General features: G+C 60.4%; 2 protein-coding genes across 2 annotated transcripts; both read right to left on the bottom strand.

Annotated features, from left to right (window-relative positions):
- Positions 1–2,508: 2,508 nt before the first annotated feature.
- On the bottom strand, positions 2,509–7,868 carry LAG3 (lymphocyte activating 3; the record flags this gene model as incomplete). The annotated part of the gene is made up of 8 exons (XM_079936484.1): positions 7,739–7,868; positions 7,285–7,432; positions 6,638–6,897; positions 5,721–5,984; positions 5,048–5,323; positions 3,295–3,537; positions 2,886–3,013; positions 2,509–2,613 (listed from the first exon to the last, which is right to left on the bottom strand). The coding sequence occupies exons 1-8, from the start codon at positions 7,794–7,796 to the stop codon at positions 2,509–2,511; spliced, it is 1,482 nt and encodes a 493-aa protein (XP_079792610.1). The 5' UTR covers positions 7,797–7,868.
- Positions 7,869–9,566: 1,698 nt separating this feature from the next.
- On the bottom strand, positions 9,567–14,319 carry PTMS (parathymosin). Its single transcript, XM_079936509.1, has 5 exons — positions 13,747–14,319; positions 10,728–10,799; positions 10,486–10,561; positions 10,284–10,345; positions 9,567–10,113 (listed from the first exon to the last, which is right to left on the bottom strand). The coding sequence occupies exons 1-5, from the start codon at positions 13,789–13,791 to the stop codon at positions 10,063–10,065; spliced, it is 306 nt and encodes a 101-aa protein (XP_079792635.1). The 5' UTR covers positions 13,792–14,319; the 3' UTR covers positions 9,567–10,062.
- Positions 14,320–16,060: the final 1,741 nt, after the last annotated feature.

Consider the following 16,060-nt stretch of genomic DNA (forward strand, 5'->3'; position numbering starts at 1 on the left):
GCGGCTTGTGGGATCTCAGTTCCCTACCAGGACTTGAACCCAGGCCACAGGGGGGAAAACCCGGAATCCTAACCACTAGGCCACCAGGGTGCTCCCCTCCCTTCCTTTTTAACGAGGACCTAAGACGATTCCCCCTCCCCACAACCCCCATGAGCTCCCTGCCTCCTTGCCACCCTTTCCCCTCCAGGACCCCAACCTGGAATGTCAGTTTGCAGATAAACTTGGTGAAACAGGATGGATTGATCTCACTCCCTGGACCCTAAGAGGACACGGAAAGGGCTGGAGGTTCTCTTGCTGGATGGGGAGTGGGGTTCAGGGCCAGAGAGGCAGGAGCAGGAAAGTGACCCTGCCCCCAGGAGAGATCCCACAGAGACAGGCCGAGAATTAATCAAAGGAGCACCGTATACACAAGCCCCCTACCCCCATTTCCTTCCGCTCTCTGCTCTTCTCTTCCTCAGTGGGTGGAGGAACAGGTGGCCTCTGTCCCCTCCCTGTCCTCTTTGTGCATGAGCGCGGGGATGTCCCTGCACAGAGCCTGTGCATCCTCAGTGACTCCTCTCAGAAGCCCAAAGGGCAGAGGGTGTCACCTCGTAGAGAGGAAGAATGTCACCCACAGAACTTTCCAGGAAACCCCTGCTCCATTAAAGCCTGGTGGCTTTCACCACGGCCGTGGAGAGCAGGCTGTGGGCAGAGCTAAGGAGTCTCCTTGGCAGCGCCCCTAGCCCACAGCAAAGGGGGTAGATGGTGCTTTGAAGGCCGCTCAGAGGGGCTTCAGGCCTTCCCTTACAGTGCGACCGTCCCTGGCGAGCCCCAGAGCCTCCTTTCTGTGCCCCTGTGTCCCTGCCTATGACGAGACAAGGGTCACCACCATCCTAAGGCTGGGAACCTCAGATGGCCTCAAATGGGTCATTATTCCGGCCCCTCCCCGCCAGGGCTCTGCACGGAACGGAGGTGCTCCTCTCCCCATTCTGTCCCCAAGTCTCTGGCCATTGTGTCTCCACGGGGCAGGTCTTCAGCTTCATGGTTCGTGTCTGTGTCACTGCACACAGCACACAGGCTCGGGGGACAGTGGCAGGGCCTTTGCCACATCCTGTGTCTGTGCACCCCCCCATTGGCGCCTGTAGACCAGCTCCCACCCACTTGCAGTGTGTTCTCCCTCCAGTCCAGGGTGACAGCTCCCTCAGCCCAAGTCCAGAGCCCTGCAAACACTGCAGGCGGAGGGCTGGGTCCCTGTGTGTGTGTGTGTGTGTGTGTGTGAGTGTGTGTGTGTGTGTGTGTGTGTGTGTGAGTGTGTGTGTGTGTGTGTGTGCTCTGCTAAAGCACCGTCTGCCCCACCCAGAGAAATGTTCCCTCCTAGAGAGACAGACAGACAGAGCAAGGAGGCGATCAGGCTCGTGGGTCTCCTCCTCCTTCACGAATGGATGCTCAGCACACCCACAGATTTCGAAGCCCTCGTATTATCCCATATCTGCACAACCCCTTTGGGTGCATTATCCTCCTGGTCCCATTTCGTAGATGAGGCAACTGAGGCTCAAGGAGACGAGCTCTGGTCACATCAGCACAGCCGGGACCAGAAGCCAGGGGTCCGGACTCCTGAGGCGTTAGCAGCAGCCAGGGTCTGGGTGTCTGTTCTCTTCCCCACGTGGGGCACTTTGTCCCCAGGACTCCCCTGTGTCAGACTTGGATCATAACTTTGCCAGGGCCAGGGTGATCTGTCCTGAGGGTGTACAGGGCGGGAGACAGTTGCTGGGTGTGCTCTCATGCGCGGACCACGGAGAGTGCAGTCACAAAGGTAGAGCCAGCCCACGGGGCATCGGGGCTGCCTGGTCCCCGGTCCCCACACTGCTAATCCGCCTCAGCCTGCCCTGTGACCCTGTGGTGTGTGACAAACAGAGACCACTGGGTGGCAGTGTGCGCTCGTGCCTGCGACCAGACAGGTCGCCCAGGGCTGCGGAATATAGGGGTGAGGCGGAGGCTGCCACCCAGAAAGGTTGCGAGACCCCATCTCGGGAGGACTCGACCCGGCAGGGCTGAGTGTGTGTGTGTGTGTGTGTGTGTGTGCGTGTGTGCGTGTGTGCGCGCGTGCGTGCGCTGCCGCCAGAGGGCCAAGGACAGTGCTGAGGTATGGCGTGCGTGGGGTGGGCCTGAGGGCAAAATATAAAGGAAACCGGGCAGCCGGAGCAGCGTGAGCAGAAGGACGGAGGAGACGGCTGGAGGGGTGAGGGGTGAGGGCTGCCCGGACCTTCAGGGAAACGACTCCCCAGGAGAAAGAAAGAGCAAGACAGACACCAGGAAGAAAGAATCACGAAGAAACCAGGAACGGAAAAGGGGAAGATGCACGACTGCCTGGGGAAAGTAGGTCAGAAGGCCAGGGTGTGAGAAGGGAGCCCAGAGGCTGGGGAGAGGCAGAACCTTCCCTGGGCAAGAAGGGGCCGGACTCAGGCTTGCTGCTGACGGGGAGTTTATTTGCACTGAAGTGCGGAGATGCAGGGGCTGCCCGGCTCCAGCTCAGGGCTGCTTCAGCTGCGGCTGCGGCTCCGGATCCTCTGTCTTGCCCTGAGGCTGAGGTGGGTGAGTCCCATGCTCTAAGGCAGAGAATCTGCTTGGTCGCCACTGTGGGAAGACAGACACAGAGGGTAGGAGGAAGAGGAGGGGGAAGGGAAAGGGAATAAGCTATTCCTTCCCAGGCCCCTCCCTGCCCATATGGTCCCAGGCCTTCCCTCAGCCCCTCCTTTGGTTCCTTCAGGCACAAGGGGTCCCTGGAGTGCAGAGGCTCATGGAGAGGGGGCTCTGAGGGCAAGTTCAGGGGTCAACCTTGCTCATCTACGTGAGGAAGGGGTGCCAGACAGCACACCGAGGACTGGGGAGGGGGGCTCCCGGCTCACCTGTCTTCTCCGAAGGTGAAAGCTAAAGGCTCCAGTCACCAACACGAGGAGGAAGAGGATCCCAAGGATGAGGAGAGGAAGGTGGCCTGTTTCCCAGGCCCCCGGGGCTCCCCCGGAACGTTGGGCGCCTACGGAGAGAGGTCAGGATTGCAAGAGCCATAGGGTCATGGCCGGAAGGACACCCTGCCACACCCCCACATGTTACCGGCAATGAGACCCGGAGAGTTTAAGGCGCTCGTCCAGGGTCACTCAGCTAATTATTGGCAGAAGTGGGTCAGGCCTAGACAGGAGCTGGAGGTCAGCTCCCTGACTGGAGAGAAAGAGCGAGTGTGGTGTGGGGAGGAGGTCTGGAAGTGGGATGGAGGTGACTGGTCTGGAGTTGGGGCTATGGCGCTGCGGGGTCTCGGACCTGGGCGGGACAGCTCAGCGAGATATACGGCGGTCCCGAGAAGCCTCTGCCCCTGGTACAGACGGCACTGCCAGGGCTGAGAAAGGAGCCTGGCCTCCGGCATCAGCAGCCAGGGGCCTGCGGAGGTCCTGCGAGACCGCTCGTCCAGGGGGCTCCACACAAAGTGTTCTCGTCCAGATGCCGGAGTCACCTCACAAAGCAGTTTTCTCAGGTTGCCAGGTGATCCGTGGGATTTGGGAGTCACTGAAAAAATTAAAGGGAAGAGATCTTTGGGGGCCCCGACCCCCTTACATGAAAGCCTAGGCCCGACCCCCAAGTCTCACTTGCCTTGACTCACCTGGGCTCTGATTGGGTGAGGTGGAGGGGAGGAGATCAGGGTCATGGCCACATTAATCTTATCAAGACAAAGCTCTGGTCAGATCACTCTGCTGCCCCCAAACTTTCCAGGCTCCCTACTGCCTTCGGGGGACGGCCCGAAGGATCACGTGACAAAGATTCCAGATTCCTTTCCATGACTTTCTACTCAAACGCTCAGAACCCCTCCCCCATCGTTCAGGTGAGCTGGCCTCCCGGAGACCTTGCACTTTTCCTGCTTCCATGCTGTGGCTCACATCTGTGTCCCCCAAATGCATTCTAGCCCCATTTCTGAATGTCTAGAGAACAGATCAACCGATCTAGGGACAGAGCATCTCGAAGCTGTGCGGCGGGGATGGGCAGGAGGAGAAAATCGATGAATGGCCTGGAGCTGAGCATGGCGTACAGGCCCCTGAAGGTTTGCTGGCACAGACACCTGAGTTCAGCCCCAAGTCTGGCACTTCCCAGCTCTGTGACTTTGGGAAAGTTCCTTCTCTGTAAAACAGGGACAACAATCTCTCTCCCATTGAGGTGTCATGCAGATAGCTTGGAAAACTGACTCGACAGTGGACCCTCAGGAAGACCTTGGACAGAAAGAACTGGTAGGCTGTGGTAACTGACTGGGAAGGAGGAAGTTGAGGATGAGTAGGACACGAGTGGCTGACGGGAAGGTGACTTAGCAAGAGGATTGGGTGCGAGGAAAAGATGGGGCTCAGAGTGAGGCTGAGGTGTGGGTACCATGTCTACGTAGAGATACCTGGGAAGCAGGTGGAAATCCAGCACTGGGCTTCAGGAGGTGTGTCGTTGGCAGATTCATTTATTCATTCAACCAACGTCCATTATGAAGTGCCTACTTTGTGGAGCTATTTAGTGGCGTAGGTGAGTACGGCAGACACAACCAAGCGGTGATAGTTACCGATCAATCAACACATACCTTCCGAGTTTGTTTAGTTTTTTCTTCTATGTTTGTTTTATACTGTCTTGAAAAGCCCTCGCTCAGTAAATATTTGCTGACTAAGGGACGGATTTATTCATTCCTCCCCAATCCAGGCCACTTCCTGCGACTTTAACCCAGGCCCTGGCTCCAAAGTGGACACGGGTTCTTGAACTATATTCCACTTCTCTTGAACCATTCAAACTTCTGCCACCTCTCCTTCTAACTTCTCTGACCCTCCCCCCAATTCAGAGCAGGGGAGTCCCTTACGGAAGAGTGGAACATTCATCCAGTGACTCAGGGGAGGTTTTCAGTTTCTGTTCGTTATACGGGGGCGAAAAAACAGGAGGCCACAAGGGGCATCCCCCTGCAACTTGTGCCCAGTGGCCTGGCATCATGAGGCGGACTTGCCCAGTCTTTGCCCAGCTAGCCTTCCCTTCCTGTCCTTTCCCACATGGGGCTGACCTGTGATGACTGCCAAAGTGACAGTGGCAGTGAGCTGCTGCCCCTGCAGGTGGACGCCGCAGGTGTAGGTCCCAGCCTGGGCCTGGCCCACAGCCTCTAGTAGAAGGGTAAAGTTGCCATGGTCTCCAGCCACCAGGAGGTCAGGGCCTCCCCCAGGAGGGGTCCATGTGGCAGTGAGGGAAGACTGGGTCTCCACACCCAGAGGCAGGTGGCAGGGCAGCTCCACCCTGGAACCAGCTCCAGCGTATACTGTCAGAGGGACTGGGGGCTCCAGGCCTGCAAAGAAAAGGGAGCCCCAAGTTACAAAGGGGCTGGAGCGCTAGGTCTGCAGGGAAGGGAGGAGGAAGGGTGAAGGAGGTGGTCCAGCTCTGAAGAGTGCTAAGGAGCAGAATAAGGTGGATGAACTGCGGGTGCTCAGAACCCCCGAATGTGCGTGGGCCAATAGGAGACCAAAGGGCGGCAAGTGAGGCTGGATGACCAAGGGAAAAGCTAGAAGGGAAAAGCCGCTGAAAGGCTGCAAAGAGAAAGAGAAAGGACTGGGACAGTGAGGCCCAGAGCAATCACAGGTGCCATCAGCTTGGTTTGGGGGCTCATAAGCCCGGGGGAGGTGACGGGGGGAAGGGGGGGCAGGAAGGGATTGTGGTCAAGTGTGAACGCAGACTGGAGGAGTTACCCAGAACAGTGAGGCTGTACGTGGTGGAGACATTGAAGCCATCTCTGTAGGTGAGGATGCAGCCCCAGGTCCCGGAGTCCAAGGGGCTGACATGGGGCAGGAAGAGGAAGTTTCCGGCTAAGAGGTGATGGGGGGACTCCTGAACGGGGACTCTGCCTGGGTCCCGGAACCAGTGCACAGAGGCCGGGAGATCAGGGCGGCTGAAGGAACAGTTCAAAATGACGGAACTGGAGGTCCACAGAGACCCGAGGGGGCTGGCAGTCACTGCGCAAGGACAGAGAAGGTTGATCAGGCCCACTTTCCCAACACATCAGGCCAGCTAAGCTGGAAGCTCCTGGAAACAGGCACCTGGCTGCAGATCTCATTGTCTTCTCTCTCCCAACCGTCCTCCCACCCACCCAGCCCAGGGCCTGGCCCCGGAGGTGCTTAAAATGCATACCCAGGAGTCCCCTGCCTACTTCCCCTGCCCCCTGCCTCCAGTTCACTGGGCTTGGTCTACGCTTCCCCTTCTCCAGGCCTTGCTTGAGGATCCCCACTGAGGCCACCCGGAGCTACAGACTACAGATGTCTCAACGGAGTCACTCCAGCCCCGCGCTCCCCCCTCGAAGGGGTGCATCCCCTCCTCCACCCTGGCACTCCCGCTGTGGGTCGGGGAGGGGAGCTCGAGGGGTGATACGATCTCTCCACCCGGCCCTCCCTACACACACGTGCTTCTCCGGGGGCACCTTCCACCCCGCAGGCAGGCTCGCCGGCCCCTTCCGCCCCTCTGCTCGGGGCTCTCCGGCAGGGCCTGGGACGCATCCTTAGAAGCACAGCCAGCCTCTGCGCAGCCCTTCCTGCCTCCGGGGCGGCGGGATATGGGGCGCCCTCCTCCTAGCCCCGTTCCCCCCTCCGTGCCCACCCCCCGCCACACCTACCCGCCGCCTGGCCCACGCGCAGACGGAGGCGGCAGGCGAGAGCGCGGTCCCCGAGGCGCACAGCGGCGTGGTACTCGCCGGCGTCGGCGCGTCGGGCCGGGCGCAGCCACAGCGAGAAGTCCCCGCGCTGGAGGCCGCGCTCATCCAGCTGCACGCGGGGCTGCAGGGGCGGCCTCCCGACGCGCAGGCCTCCGGGAGCCAGCCTAAGCACCGTGTAGCGGCGGGGCCCCGGGCCCCGCGGGGAGAGCGCCGCGGGCTCACTGGGCGGGAGAGAGATGGGACTGAGAAATGCGAGGGGAAGAAACCCCGGGGAAGAGGCCGTCCAACCACACTTTGAGGATGAGGAAGCCCACCCAAAGGAAGATCTCTGGACTGCTAACCGTCCCGTCCCCCGCTCCGGTTGGCCAGCACCATCCACTACCGGAGACAGGCAGGCGTGCTGGGGGACGCAGGTGTGAGGGAGGCAGGCTGCGGAGGAAGGGCGGGGAGGGGGGCGGGGGGCGGCAGGGGAGGCTGAGCCACTGGCTTCAGAGGGACTGACAGCTCGGGGGGAGAACACAGAGGGCTGGCTTGGGCCCGGGACTGGAAGTCTGCACGCCTTTACGGCTGGAGCTGGGGGTCTTGCTGCTGCAGTCTGGGGTGCCTACCTGTCTGGTAGATGCTGCCAAGTGACTTGTCTTGTTCGCAGAAGGCTGAGGTCCTGGAGGGGGATTGTGGGGCTGCAGGGGAGCTGGGCAGGAGCCCCCTCCTGGGCCCACACCACCGGGACCTCTGCCCCAGGGTCTGGAGCCTCCACTGGGGAGGAAAAGAGAGGCCAAGGGGAGGGGCCGTGAGCCAAAAGACTTCAACGCAGAGAAGGAGCCTCAGTGTTTTCTGAGGGAGAAACAGGGCTGAGGGAGACCTTGGGTTTCTGCCCCTTCCCTGCCAAGGGGGAGACCTAAGAGAGGCTTTGGGGGCTGAAGGACTGCCCCAAGAAAGGCATTAGAAGAATCCACCCAATCTAAGGGCCTTGGCATCTCTGTGTGGTCATCGAGAAATCCCTCCTCACCCCCTGCTGTGGGTCTGGAGGTCAACCCTCCCAGAGGGTGGTCCCCACCTTACCTGCAGCTGCCCACAGCAGTTGCAGAAGCAGCCAGACCGGGAACCGAGCCTCCCACATCTCCTCTGAGCCCTGGGCCACACAGCCCTCCAAAGGGAAGAGGTCAGAAAGTGGGGAAGGACTGATGTTCAAGAGGGGTTCTGCAAAGAGGGTGTTGGAGAAAGAGAATCTAGAAAAAGAGGAATGGAGGCCTGGAGAGAGAGGGAGGAACCAACGACCAGGGGCTGGAATCTAGAGGAAAGCCCAGCAGATCGGGCAGCCGGAGGGTGCGGTCAGGGATGGGGTGGGGGTCCCGGGGGATAGGGCAGGGTGCTGGCAGAGAGCAGAGTGGAGGTAAGGTGGCTGTCTTGAGCTAGAGGCCCTTCTGCTGCTCCCAGAGCCCTGGCCCCTGTCCTTCTGTCTTCCCTCCACCTTTCGCACTTCCCCTCCCCGTCGCCCCCCCCAGCACCCCAGGGCTCACGGTTTCGCTTCGCAGTGGAAAGTCTGAGGGGGCTGATTCCCAGCAGCATTACTTCCACCCCTGTGATGGCGCTCCCCTTGTTTATTTCCTCAGTCCTGGGTGTCCCCACCGCCCTCTCCACTCCTCCCCCACCCTCCTGACTGTTCTCTTTCCTGAGGAACTTCTGCCCTTCTCTTCTGCCTTGAACTACCCACTTGCCCATCTCTGAGCTGCCTCCCCAGGCCCCAGTCATACGTTCTTGGCAAGTTCTTTCCTTGGTACTCATCCCCTCCCTTATTCCCTTACCTTCCCAGAACTTCATTACCCTCGTCTACCTGTCTCCCCACCCATCCAATGACTCCTAGAAGCTCTGCTGTACCCTAAGAGATGGTAGGTCTGAAGAGGGGCACCCCACACACAGGGAAAAGAATAGCTACACTGTCTTGTGCCTTCATTATGTGCTGGGCATTGTAGTGGGCACTTTGTGTGCAGTAACTCATGAAATCTAATATTATCCCCCATTGTACACATGAGGAAACTGAGGCAGGCTCAGAGATTAAAGGTCAGGTAGGGAGTGTGAAGACAAAAGCTGTGTGTGTGTGTGTGTGTGTGTGTGTGTGACCCTGACCCCGGGTGAGTTACAGGTGTCTTCTCATCTTTGGGGATGAATGGTATCAGTGAATCACACACACCCCTCTACAGCTCAGACCTCTGTGATCAGCAGGCTCTCCCAATCCAGAGGCTCTGAACTAGGAGAGGGCAAGGGTGATACGGAAAAATGCAGACATCTTGCAGCAGGGATCCTGCCTCGGGAAAACCTGAGGCAGAACTAGGGAAGGAAGGCTGAGGCCAGAGGGGAACTCCTCCCCACGCCACCCACCCAGCCTGCGGAGCCAGAACTTGCATTAGGCCTGGAGCCGCAAGAGGTCCTGGAGTTCTCCCTGCTTGACCAGGAAGGAGCTCACTGCTCAGTGCCAGGCAACTCTCACTCCATCCAAAGAGGCTGAGACCCAGGTCTCCTGCCCTCTCCCACTTCAGGGGCGGGACTTCCTGTTTCTGAGGCTGTTTCTTTGCCTGGTTCAGCACAATAGGGCTGGTAGCTTTCCACTGGGCTCAGCAGTGTCTAGCCCGGTGCGGGTTAGCAGGGAAGGGTGTGTGTATGACTGGGAGGAACATCCCCAAGAATCCAAAACCGAGACGCGAGTCAGCTCTCAAAGACACCGCCCCACCCCCACCCTGTCCACCCGGAGCGCTGCTCTCGTCTTCTCCCGGGGTGGGTGGTAGGAGGGTGCCGCTGGCTGATTTTTTATAGAGGGGAGGGGTCCTGATAGAATGTACCATTGGCCACCCTCCTCGCTCTGCCCGGGTAAGCAGGAGGCAGGTTAAAAACAGAAGCGCGACCGTTTCTTTATTAAATTATACAAAAAGGGGAGGGGAGGGGGGCAGCTGTGGGGCTCGGCCCCAACCCTGTTCCCACCCCGGCCTGGCGCTGTCTGAGAGAAGGGGATCTGAGGGAGACCCAGGGATCAGGCAGGGTAGGGATGGGCAGGATGTGAGGCTGGGATGCAGAGGTTAGGAAGGAGAGGCTCCCAGAGGAGGGTGGGGCTGGCTGCGGGGATGGAGGAAGAGAGGAGGGAGAGGGAGGGGGCCACTGGGGACCAGCTGGGGAGCTCAGATGGAGCAGGTCAGGAGGTGGAAGATGGCAGTGAGGATGGAGGGGGCAGTGTGTGGAGGGGCGGCACGAGAAGGCTGGGGAGAGAGAGGGCGGCAGCTCTGGCGCGGGGCCCAGAGCAGGGAGCCAGGTGAAGAGCGGCTGTGCTCGGCTGTCCCTACCCTCACCTCCAGGCCCCCGAGGGGCCTCCCACCCCCAGCCCACTGGCGGGGGGCTCATGCCGACGCCCCATTTTCTGTCTTCTGCCGCTTGGGATCCGCTTCATCCTGTGGAGAGGGAAAGAGCTGCGGTAGCCGTCACCTGGGAGAGGGACCGCCCTCTGTGCTGCTCCAGCTCCAGCCCCCGCCCTGCACCACCGGGATCTAGGTCCAAATCCAAAGGGCTCCCGGCCCTGCTGCATCCCTGACAGCCCCTCAGCCCACAACCCAGCCCAAACCTCCTCTTCGGCAGCTCTCTTCAGCGCGGGCCCTTCGTCCTCATCTTCTTCTTCTTCCTCATCTGAGGAGCCAGAAATGGGTCATTGGGGAAGGGCTGGAAGCTCCAGCAGAGACCCCCTGTGGCGGCCCTCAGCCCTGCTTCAGGTCTTCAAACCCACCCTGACGGTTCCTCTGAGCCCAGCCTTCCCTGCCCCTCCCCACCTTCCTCGTCTCCTTCATCCTCCTCCTCGCCGTCCTCGGCGGTCTCTTCTTCCTCCTCAGCTCCGTTCTCCTCCTCCTGCGGACAGGAGAGGGAGGTGTCAGGATGGCCCTGTGCCTCCACCCACCGTCCCCGCCAAGGGTAAGGGGCCTGAGGGCGGGGTGGCGAGGATGGGAGGGGTCGGGGAAAGGCAGGCCCCCAGGAAGGGAGCTGGGGGCACGGTGGGCAGGTGACCCTTCCGCACCTCCACCACTTCTTTCTTTCGCTCTTTCCGGCTTGCCTTCTCCTCCACCTTCTCTTTCTTCTCCTTTAGGTCCTGCAAGAGAGAGACAGGTCACCTTCCTCTCACCACAAATGATCTGCAGCCCTTACTTAAGTCCCTCCAGGCCCGGTTCTCCCTCTGCAGTGACTTTAGAGGAGTGGGAGATGGAGAAAGTGGGCGGTGCGGCTTAGAGACTGAACAGAGGTCCCAGGGTCCTCACAGCCACAGAGGGGCTGAGACCAGACACCTTCCCCAAGACTCGAGGGAGGAGAAAAGTGATGAAGCCCGGGAAGAGGCAGCCAAGGTAAGCGCTCATCACCCCCACCAAGTTCTGCCCAACCTCACCGGCTGAAGAGTTCAGCTCAGCAAAGCAAATCCCCTCCATCTGCTCGCAGCCCTGATGCCCCACCCCCTCTGAGGTCCCTCCTTCGCCTGCCCCCTCCCTCTGCCGGCCCTGCTCTGCCTTTTGTCTACCTCTGGGGCCTTTTCCTGAGTACTCTCTCCTGGGCATCCCTCCCAGCTTCCCTCTCAGCTGCGAAAGCCTTTGTTTCTGCCTTTGTGCCCCCCTAATCCTCAGGCTCGTACCTGGCCCAACGCTACAGGAATAGGAAGAGCCCCTTTGGCACGACTCCCAGTGCCCCCTCTCACTTCTGCCCACTCCTGCCCCCAGGCAGTGCAGGTGGCTTCCTCCTCCCGACCACCCATGGTGCGTGCACCAGCACGGCGTGGGCCCTGGTGTGGTGTGTGCACTGGTGTGGCAGAAGGGTAGGAGTCACCGTTGCCAGGGGGGATGTAGGGGAAGTAGGGTAAGGGAAACGTGGAAGGGAAAGACTCTGGGACCTGGTAGACGAAGAGACAGACAAGGTCTGTGTGGGCAGGATGGGAAAGTAGAGGGGAAGGTCCCTGTGTAGAGTCCCCTCCCTCCACACGGCCCCTCTCTCCTTCCCAAGACCCCAGCAGGCACACCTTTGATGTCTTGTCCTGATGTGATGTGGCCCAGGGAGGTGCTCACAAGAGTCCCCTCTCTCGGGACACCACACCGGCCCTTCCAATTGAGATTCCAGTCCTCTCTCTACCCCACCCCTTGGCAGGCACTGTGGTGTCTCTGTGTGATCGGATCGGATCTGGTGTTGGTGTGCAACTCTGTGTATCCGATTCCATGGGGATGGAAGTTTTCTGGGTGAGTAGATCACCCTGGGAGGGTGTGTCCTTTCTGGAACAGGGTTGGGACAGGAGAGAGGTTTGGTGCTGGGTGGTTGGCCTGGAGGGACGCTCAATTCCCTTCTCCCTTTATGGGGAGCGCAAAACGCTTGCCCCTCTCACTCCAGCTAGGTTTCTTCATGCCACTTCGCTGTCCTCATTTCTCTGCCACATGGTCGGTGTGGCATTTCTACTACCTGGTGGGCTTTCCCCTACATCCTGGGCCTGGAGAGCCAGGGGATCGTCAGCTTCTCTCTGGGGGCCCCAGCACCAGGTCTGCACGGCCCTGGCCTGAGTTTCTCATCGGGGCTGATGGAGGAAAGGAGAGTGAGTGCCAGGGAGGGAGGGAGTCTACCAGAGACCAAAGTCCAAGGGGCCGGGCCCTCTCCTCCCCTGTCTGGTCCTGTCCTTCTGGTCACTGTCCTTCCATGATCCCTTTTCCAGGAGGGTATGTGACCTAGGTCTTGTGCTAGGCAGCTCTCTGGCCTCATTTACTCAACACGGGCACACACACTGACACAGGCTGACACTGATTCACACGCACAGCTACAGAGGGGCGCCCACGCGATCCGGAGACGCACGGCCCGGTGCTTGGGCACGCTGGCACACTCTCGAGACAGCACAAGTGCCGAGCCACTCGGCACTCACAAAGCAGCCACACGGTTCCAGAACAGCTACGTCTCCACACGCACACATGTAACTGACACGGGCAGTCCCACACGCTCGCTGGATTTCAGACATACAAAGACACCTACTCAGTGAAGTCACATGCCACCGCACAGCCCACCGGAGGGCCGCTCAGCACACCTTGTCAGATCTCACACGGAGCCCCTTCTCCCACTGCCTCGAATCCCATTGGTTCCCCCTTTCACTTCACCGGCCTCCAGGAGACCTCTGTGACCTCCTCAGCAATCACCCCCCACCCAAGGTCGGGCTCCCAGCCCCCAAACCCTGGCCGAATTAATTTCCCCAAGCGACACTCCGCAGGTTCCCTAGGGAAATTAGAGAAAGGCTGGAAGAGAGGCAAGGCCGAAGGGATGGGGCCAGGGAGGGAGCTGACGGGAGCAAGGGCAGCGCGATGCAATGCCATGCAATGCTGGGCCCCAGCTTTTTCGAAGGCTGTTCCCGACCCCCTTCTGGTTTTTAGGAATTCAAGATTCTTTAAGCGTGGGGGGAGACGCTGGAGGAGGGCTATGCAGACTAAGAGAGCTGAAGAAGGCCAGTGGACGAAGGAGTGGATTCAGATGGAAGGAAAGGAGGGAAGGAGAAAATAGACAGAGGCAGTAACTGTCGGAGGAGAGAAGCAAGAGTCGGTTGGGCCTCGAGGGGAGGGGCCGAGAGGAACAGCCTCCCAAGAGAGTCCTGTTTACACCGGAGGCTCTCAAACCGCTTAGCGGAGGAAAGGTGAGGTCAGACTGGAAGGGAGGACAGGGGACGGGGCGCCGGAGAGGGGCGCGGGGGAGGGGGCAGGGTAGATGAGACGCGCAGAGCTCCGACGGTCACCGGCCGGGGTGGAGGCGCGCGAGCCGGGGCCGGAGAGGGGTGGGGACGGCGCGGGGCCGGAGCGGCCAGGCCGGGAGCCGGGCGCACGGCGCTCGGGAAGCTAGAGGGCGCTGGCGCGAGCCGCGCGGAGCGGGGCAGGCAGCGCCAGGCTGGGGCGCGGGGGGAGGGCGGAGCGGGGTCCACCGGGACCCTGCACCCGGGCAAGCAGCTTGCGGCCGTCGGGGGCGGCCTGGGGCGCACGACTGCGCGGAGCCCGGGGGGCGTGCGGAGGCCGGGCCGCTGCCGGCCCCGCCCGTACCTTGGCGCTCAACTCGGCCGCTGCCTCCACGCTCTTCTCCGACATGGTGCCGGGGCCGGGGCCGGAGCTGGCGGGGAGTCGGGGTCCCGGGGCCGGGACGGAAGGGCCCTGGACGGCGGAGGGTGGCCGCGGCCGGAACCTGGCGCGGTGGCGGCGGCGGCGGCGACAGCGGCAGCGGCGGCCGCTCGGCAAGCTGGGGCTCAGGAAGAGGCGGCAGAGGCGCGCGGGGTGGGGCGGGGGTGGGTCTGGAGCGGAGACCCGCAGGGCTGCGGCCGTCCGGAGGGCGGGCGGAAGGGCGGTGCGGGCGGTGGCCGGCGCGCTCCGGCCGCGGTCGCTCGGTCCTCGGCTCGCCGCCCCCGCACCCGCAGAGCTGCCGCCGACCAGCCGCTGCCGCCCCCGGCCAGGGAACCCGCTTATAAAGCGGCGCTGCCCGACGGGAGGGGCTTCCCAGGGGTGGGGCAGGCGGGAGCGGGGAGGAGAAGAGAGGGGAGGAGGATGAAAGCGGAGGTTGGAGAGGTGGGGATAGGAGGATGAAAGCGAGGGGAGGGAGCGCGCGAGAGGCGGGAGGGAGGACTACACCAGGAGGGGGAAATGGAGAGACTACGGTCGCGGCGAGAGGAGTGGGGCGAGGAGGTGGGAAGGGGTGGGGTTCCTGCGGGGAGGTACCTCTCCGAATCCCGACCTACTGCCGGCGAATGTGGAGTGTGTCTTTTGGGGGCGGGCTGGAGGGATGGCCTGGATCCTACAGACACCCCACCAATAGCCTCGAGATTTTTGCCAAGGGGTGGGGTGGGGGGGAAGCAGATGGAAAGGCCGGGCAGGTATTAGAGAAACCAAAAGCTTAAAGAGGAGGAAGAGGGCGGGAGCTACTTCCACATCTCGCTGGATTTCCCCTCTCCTGCGGCATCTACGTTCCCTGGGTGGCCTTGGGAGGGGTTGAGAGAGCAGAAAGGGCCGCCCACCCTCCGTCCAGCCCTAGGCTGACTTTTGTGACCCCTGCTGGGTTCCTCCCTTCCGGGCTCTCGCTTGTGATCTGAGGGGAGTCAGAGGCCTTCCAATCTCCTTTCCCCTTTTCCATCTTCGACCTTTCTTCTTTGCCCATCCCACCTCACTTTTCTTTGCCTGGTCCTTCTATCTCCATCCCTCCTCATCCATTTCTGTCTCACAACTCTCTTCTGTCGCCCCTTCTCCACTTCTCACTTGCCCTCTTCTACCTTCCATCTCTGCCTTCCCTCTCTCTCCAGACAACACTGTTCTTGTCTCATCTGAGTCTGTCACCCGGCCCTATATCCTTAGCTGATTTTCCTCAACTCCTCTTCATGTCCTTATTTCCCACATTTTCCCTCTCTTGGTCTTTCTCTTTCCTCTGCTGCCATCTTCCCCAGCCTTTCTGGATGATATCTGCTTCCTTTGCAGGGGGTTCCAGCCCACACTGTTCCACACACCCTCAGCTCCTCTCCTTCAGTCTCAGTATCTTTGGGTCATTTTGAGAAGCTTGGGGTTTCAGGAGGGGACAGGAGACCTGGGGTGTGTAGCAAAGGTCAGGAAGGTGGATGGGATGGAAGGCTAGGGTTTGGAAAAAGGTATCTTTGGTGTATGTGCACTCCTGTATTTGTCTATCATTAGTCTTCATCTTTTTATCATTTTCATTTTCTTTATAAAAAAAGACATAACTGACCAATCATCACCATTTAGTCTTTGAGTGCTTAAATACCCCATCTTTTGGTCCCTTGGTGTCCACACCTCCTAATTTCTCTTTCGACTCTTCTATCAGTTTCTCAGTCTCTGTCTCCTCAGAAATCTTGGAGCCCCACCCAGGTTTCTCCTTGCCGACTTCTGTCCATCTTTCCCTGAGATCTTTCCATCTCTGTCTCTGTTTCTCTTGACATACTCGCTGATGTCTTTAGCGATCTCTGACCCTCTCTATCTCTGTACTCTCTTGCTTCATTTATCTCCCTCTCCCCCCTCCTCCCCCTTCCCCCCCCCCCCCCCGCCCAGTCTCCCTGTCTCGCTCCCTCCCCGTCAGTCTCTTTCCTCTCCCTCCCACCCTCCTTTCCTCTTCCCCCCTTCTCCACCTAGCAGCCCCGCCTGCTGTCTCGGACACCCTGCTGGGCTCTTACCCTGTTGCCCTGGTAACCGCCCCCCACTCCGGTCATCTCCACTCCCCTCCCCCCCCTCCAATCACCGCCACCAACAACCTCCATCCACCTTCCTCCTATTTTTCCTGAGAGCCAATAGAAACTCTGTTGCCAGGTGGAATGCTCATTTGAATCAGCCAATCCAGGAGCCTAACTGCTTGCCCTGCCTTATATGG

Source organism: Stenella coeruleoalba (genome assembly GCF_951394435.1).
Source record: "Stenella coeruleoalba genome assembly, chromosome: 11".
In the NCBI taxonomy this organism is placed as follows: Eukaryota; Metazoa; Chordata; class Mammalia; order Artiodactyla; family Delphinidae; genus Stenella; species Stenella coeruleoalba.